The 6,803-nt window shown below is 39.4% G+C and overlaps 1 protein-coding gene across 2 annotated transcripts in view; it reads right to left on the bottom strand.

Moving 5' to 3' along the window:
* The window catches only part of UNC13C (unc-13 homolog C), a 178,488-nt gene that overhangs the window by 69,721 nt on the left and 101,964 nt on the right, over positions 1-6,803 (bottom strand). For both annotated transcript variants that reach the window (XM_009643989.2, XM_035899467.1), the window contains one exon: positions 4,932-5,065. In XM_009643989.2, the coding sequence (XP_009642284.1) occupies positions 4,932-5,065 (134 nt within the window). The remainder of the gene's footprint in view (positions 1-4,931; positions 5,066-6,803) is intronic.

Raw genomic sequence — 6,803 nt, forward strand, 5'->3', positions numbered from 1 at the left:
CTTTTATTTTTAACCAAAGCAATGTTCCTTTTCCTGAAGAAAATATAATGGACTAGACAGATACCTTCTACAGTCTATTTAACTAACGTGGTCTTAAAGTGTATGATACATTGCTATGTGAGAAAATAACAGCGGGTCTTGTGAAAGAACAGAATATCACTTTGTTAAACAGGATAATGTTCACAAGTTTAATGAAATAAGTGATATTCATATCATTCCACAAAATGAAGCGTAATGTTAATGGGGAATACCACTGAATCAAGACACGTCAGATACACTTTTCATTATCAAAGAAACATTCCATAGTTAGCCTGACATAGTCCAATTCATGCTATAGTTTACCTGATTTTTTTCACTTTCTTCCATGCTTTTGTTTTTGGTTTGGTTTTTTTTCCCCCCACTGACATAATTTCATAACTCAGTGACTCATAGGTTACGGTTATGCTGTTTCTTTGATATAAATTACTATGCTTGACTTCCCGGATTTATTCAACATTCTAGCTCCTGAAGCACAAGGAAATCTGCTCCTACAGATTTCATGTGCCAGTTCTTTCCACACTGTGTAATAGGGAGGGAGTGTGTGAAACTTCTTGGAGGTTTGCTTTTACAGCAGCCCTGATCATTTCCATTTTCAAACACTCAGTATCATTTGCCATTCTGTGTTAGAATCAACATTCTTCTAGTTATGTTCCTTGCCCTGTGTTATCCTCCTCTAATTTCAGAATGCCCAGACCATATTTCAACTAAATACCACGTTCACTGCAAAGAGAACTCAGTCCCATTTATTCTATTTTTCTTTGCTCTCTTTTATTTCTTTTGCAATGTTTAATCTATCTTGACTTTTTAAATTTTAAGCTAATACTTTGACTTCCAAAATTTGCTGATCATATAACCTTTTTTCCAACCTCTTGTATGCTGTTTTTCACTCTAACATTCTTTTTGAGTTGGTTATTCCCTAAGTCTTCTCCAATAGTGCTGACATTGCTCTAAGTTCTTATCTCTAACTGCAAATGCAAGTTCCTAACAGATTTTGCTATTTTCACATTTAAGTACTTTTTCTAAGTATCTTTGATCAGCTCTTCTAAAACACCATTTATGCTTTCTTGACTCCAATAATATATGGCATCACTTGCTTCTTCAGTGAAGCAGATAACTTTGTGTGTATTCAGTCCTGGTAATCTCAGACAACATTAATGCCATTTGTTCTTGAATGGCAACTATGACTTTTATTTTTCTTTCAAAGTGTGATTTTTAGCTATCATACAGAGACTAAAAGTTTCAAGGGCCAGCTAAGCCATTTCAATATGCTCTGCGGGAGTCACTAAAAGTCAGTACTAAAAAGTACTAAAGTAGTACTGAAGTACTAAATAAGACTATGAAACACACAGTGCTTACGGAGGAAAGAAAACAGATCCTTACATTGCAAAGATGTAAGAATCAGTAAAGAACAAATTTAAAAGTCCCACCAGAGCTATCTTCTTTCTTAAATTTGTATTGCAACATACGACTGTTCTATGTGCTATACAATTAAATGGAAAGCTTTTTACTAAAGATGTGCAGAGGCACAAAGTTTAGATCTTGATTTGCAAATGCACAAACATATTTCAGTTGAAGATTTTCTTCATGATTTGTTGTTCCTTTTAACAGAATGGATATTTTATTCTGAGAGCAATTTTTGCTGTCTTGCAGTGTGTACACTGCATATTCGACAAGTGCCGTGAAGTCCTAGATTTGCTTGTGAATCAGGTTCCAATCACATTTTACACTGGTTTAACTAGTAGAATGAGAATTCTACAACTTAAGTACCAGACTTCATGTTTTTTCTCTCAAACTTACCAAGTTTCTTATGTCACACAAGATTTGAAGGTTGCCCACACAACTCCCACTGAATGGTCTGGTATGGTCTTTCAGTTGCTGCAATGCTTGCTGAGGCAATCATGCCATGTTTCATCTGGATTCATCATCTGATACAGTTCAAACTGCTCTATCACAGCACCTTTTTTGCCTCCAAGGTAGATATAAAAATAGGGTTTCCAAAACTGGTTGAGGAAAAAAATTCTAAGCAATATTATACCATTATGAAAACTCCTATCAGGATGCTTGGAGCATTCCTGGGGATCTTCAGTAATCTCATTTCTACAACAGGATTCAAACGGACATAGGCCTTGAAAACTCCACTGAGACACTGAGTGACTATATATTTCTGATAAGGAGTCATAGTTTTGCAATATTCCTATGCATTCAACTCACATTTTCCTTTCATCCATTTTTTTTTCTGGGGTAAGCAAGGGGGAAAAGGCTGTCTGTAATTTTTCTCAACAGTTCTTACATGCTGCTTTTGTGTTAACTGAAGTTTTTCTTTTTTAAAAAAAAAATGTATCCAAAGCAACTCTGAACAGTTATTCAAGTTTTTCCACAGCCTCTTCATCTCTTGCTCCTGATGTTTCTTATTTCTCAAAGACACTTTATTCCCTGTGTTCACTATTCCACTTTCAAAACAACAGTGAAAACAAGAAAGAAGTCACACACAAACTCTCTTGCTTAATCCACCCCTGATTCTCTTTTCACATCTTATACAATCACTCAGCTGTACTTTAGGGAATGTCTTAATCCCCTCAGAGGAACTCTGTTCTTTATCCCTTTCCTTTCTCCCTCCCATTTGCATAAGAATATAGCTAGAACAATTTTTAGGATAATTAACCCCCAATTACCCTTGTTTAATTTCAATGAAAAGACTGAAATAAAACACATGTATGTATTTGTTCCAGTTAGATGTTTTACAATAAGTAGATTTGTTATACAGACAGTCAGACAGAAAACTGAGCTTTCATTAATAGAGGAACTTCACACTAAGTTGTATAAATGAAGTAAACAGGAAGAGAGTTTTCTTTTCTCTGCAGGGTAAGACCTTGTCAACCTTAATAAAGTCAGTGCAGGAAAGGACTGAACAGAGATATTTGTTATCCAGGTCTGAAACAATCCTGCATTTATTTAAAGAAAGGAAAGAATCTTCCAACTTCTGATTATCACCAGAATGTTTCTTTTCTAATTATACTGTGGGTCCATAAAAAGCATGGTACCTTTTTTCAACACAGAAGCACCTCTCCATGCACAGAGTACCTTATTTTGGCTGGAAGAAACAGACTTGTTCTTGCTCCCCTTCAGTCCATTCCATTAAATGCCACTGCAGACACCTCTATTAATTATTTACCCATAATATGGAGATAAGTTTTAATTTTAACCTTTGCATAAGTCATCACAGCTAGACTACGGCCAGATTTTTTAGAATCGCTCTGCAAAATAGTTCCAAAGAGCTAAAAGGGCTAAAACTTTACCTTCGGCCCTCATCATGTCACATTTCAATTAGTGTGACATCTATTTCTCAAACCCTGATACATGAATTGTGTTCTTTTGCACTCCTCCTGTACATTATATTTTCAAACCCCGGCACTCTATCCTCTCCTTCTCTGTTTATTGATTTGGTCTCTCTTCTCTACTAGAGTATCAACCAGAAGTTATTCAACTTATCTCAGTTATTGATCGTACCTCCCTCATGTTACCTCTTCAATTCTGAGAAGTCAGCTTCCATCAGAGAGTTCTGATCGGCGGGGCAGAGTCTAGTTGGAGGTCGGTAGCTAGTGGAGTTCCCCAGGGCTCAGTACTCAGCCCCGTCTTGTTCAATTTATTCATCAATGACCTGGACGAGGGGACAGACTGTGCCCTCAGCAAGTTTGCTGATGACACAAAACTGGGAGGAGTGGCTGATACACCAGAAGGCTGCGCTGCCATTCAGCGGGACCTGGACAGGCTGGAGTGTTGGGCGGAGAGGAACCTGATGAAGTTCAACAAGGGCAAGTGTTGAGTGCTGCACCTGGGGAGGTCAAACCCCATGCACCAGTACAGGCTGGGGGCTGACCTGCTGGAAAGCAGCTCTGCTGAGAGGGACCTGGGAGTCCTGGTGGATGACAAGCTGACCATGAGCCAGCAGTGTGCCCTTGTTGCCAAGAAGGCCACTCCCCTATGAGGAAAGGCTGAGAGAGTTGGGCTTGTTCAGCCTGAAGAAGAGAAGACTGAGAGGGGACCTTATCAACACATACAAATATCTTAAGGGTGGATGCCATGAGGACAGAGCCAGACTCTTCGCAGTGGTGTCCAGTGACAGGACAAAGGGCAATGGGTACAAACTGAAACATAAGAGGTTCCAGTTGAATATGAGGAAGAACTTTACTTTGAGGGTGACAGGGCCCTGGAACAGGCTGCCCAGGGGGATTGTGGAGTCTCCTTCTCTGGAGATATTCAAGGCCCACCTGGACGAGGTCCTGAGTAACATGCTCTAGGAGAACCTGCTTTAGCAGGGGGGTTGGACTAGATGATCTCCCGAGGTCCCTTCCAATCCTTGCCGTTCTGTGATTCTGTGATCTCTGGTAAGTCCAGGATATTTCTCTCTATTTTATAAATTTTCAAAACAGTCTACACAGGCTTTCTCTCTAGCCAATCATAAATTTGGAGAGGGTCTTTTTGTGAAGTCCATTATTCTTTCACAAATACATCCCTATTACAATGCCTAAAAAAGCCTCACAATGATTTGAACACCTTGTGTGCCAAGTTACTGTCATAACATAGATACCATCACACTATTTCACTGAATTTTCCCTTCTGTCTATCCATTTAGTTCTCTTACATAATATTTTGCTACTTAACTTTTTGGGATGGTTCATACACCATGTCTTTAGTTTTCCTAAAACAAAGGGTTCTCTTGCCATGAACAGAGCACTAAGACTTCATCAAACTATGTCAATGTTATATTCTGTACTTTTAAAAATCTCTAGCTAGATTTTATTTAAAATACAACTACTGATTCAGGTGTATTTCCTGTCCTTATTTTAATAAATCCATAATTCTTAATTTTTATGGGGAAAGTAATTACTTACTGGTTCAAGACAGGTGTATACGCTGTTTTATCCTCATCTATGATGGTGACCATCAGAGTAATAAGCTGTGCCCAGAAATCCAAATTCTTTGTTGTTGGTCCCTGTTCTTCTTTAGGAACTTCTTGTTTCTTACCCTGTTAAAACAAGATTGAATATATTTCATATTAGAGAAATTAGAGAAAATATTATGGGATTTCCACCTACAGAAAAATAAAAAAGAAAGAGTGAAGTATTAAGAATCTTGAGAAATTTTGGACAAAGGCTGTCTATCCATCTGAAGCAGATTATATGACAGACCGTACCTGGCTGTGGACATATTTCAAAAAACATACAGAGTGCAAAGACAGCCAGGTCAGCAAAGAAGATCAATAGAGATTTGATTTTTAGTGCACGTCCACAGTTTAGTTAAGTTCTCTGTTGTGCTGAAACTAAGTGCAGGCAAAATTATCTGCTGAGGCAGGCCCTTTATACCCAATAAATACCGAACAAATTAATGATAAGGAACATTTCTTGTTTTGTTTTGTATTATATGCTGAAGTTATTGGGCCTAACAGCTGCTATGCTGTTCGCGCTAAATGAAGTGGTTAAATTTCCCTTTATTTTTTAGTAGCCAAAATAAAAAAAGGCTATTGCCCAAAGTATTCTGCACAATTTTCCAGGAACTCATAAACTGACTGGCAGAACCACAAACTGTGCATTTAAGAGAGATAGAGGAGAACACAAAGTAGGAGGGGGAGAAAAAAAAAGCGCTGGATGCATGAAAATACTAGGAGAAGGTACGTAGGAATATCCAAAGGAGAGGCTTATGAAGGTGTCACTTTGCCAAGGATTTTAGAGCTGTGAGCAAATGCAATCTGTTATTTGATTCCTTTCTTATCCAGGGAAATGGGATTTTTGTACAATTCTTGGAAATGAAGAGGACTGCAACCAGTTTCACATCCAAAGCAGAGAACCTGAGATGCCTTAATACATTTTGTAATAATCGCAAGGAAGGACATGGCACACTGGTATATCAGATGGGTTACCAACATGGCTCTCCAGTCATTAACTGAAAGTTGGTAAGGAGTGTTTTTTATTCCTCTCGACTAAAAGCCTGCATTTTGCACCTTATTATATAGTCATTAGTATGTATTAATATTCACCACTTAGAAACTTTTATTGAGAATTTTATACTTTTTAATCTCACTAGAATATGCGTTTACAGCTAGATTTCGTCTCTACAGTTTTGATTTATGAATTATAGAATCATAGAATCATAGAATGTTTAGGGTTGGAAGGGACCCCTAGAGGTCATCTAGTCCAACCCCCCTGCAGTGAGCAGGGACACCGCTAACTAGGTCAGGTTGCTCAGAGCCCCGTCCAACCTGGCCTTGAATGCTTCCAGGGATGGGGCCTCCACTACCTCTCTGGGCAACCCATTCCAGTGTTTCACAACCCTCATTGTAAAGAATTTCTTCCTTATATCTAGTCTAAACCTACCCTGGTTTAGTTTAAAACCATTACCCCTTGTCCTGTCACAGCTGGCCCTACTAAAAAGATTTTCCCCATCTTTCCTATAGGTCCCCTTTAGGTATTGAAAGGCCGTAATCAGGTCTCCCCGCAGCCTTCTCTTCCCCAGGCTGACCAACCACATCTCCCTCAGCCTGTCCTCATAAGAGAGGGGCTCCAGCCCTCGGATCATTTTAGTAGCCCTCCTCTGGCCCCGCTCCAACAGGTCCATGTCCTCCTTGTACTGAGGGCTCCAGAGCTGGACGCAGTACTCCAGGTGAGGTCTCCCCAGAGCGGAGCAGAGGGGCAGAATCCCCTCCCTCGATGCTGGCCACACTTCTCCTGATGCAGCCCAGAGTACAGTTGGCCTTCTGGGCCGCCAGC

Source organism: Egretta garzetta, unplaced genomic scaffold (genome assembly GCF_000687185.1).
Source record: "Egretta garzetta isolate BGI_Z169 unplaced genomic scaffold, ASM68718v1 scaffold287, whole genome shotgun sequence".
NCBI classification, from domain to species: Eukaryota; Metazoa; Chordata; class Aves; order Pelecaniformes; family Ardeidae; genus Egretta; species Egretta garzetta.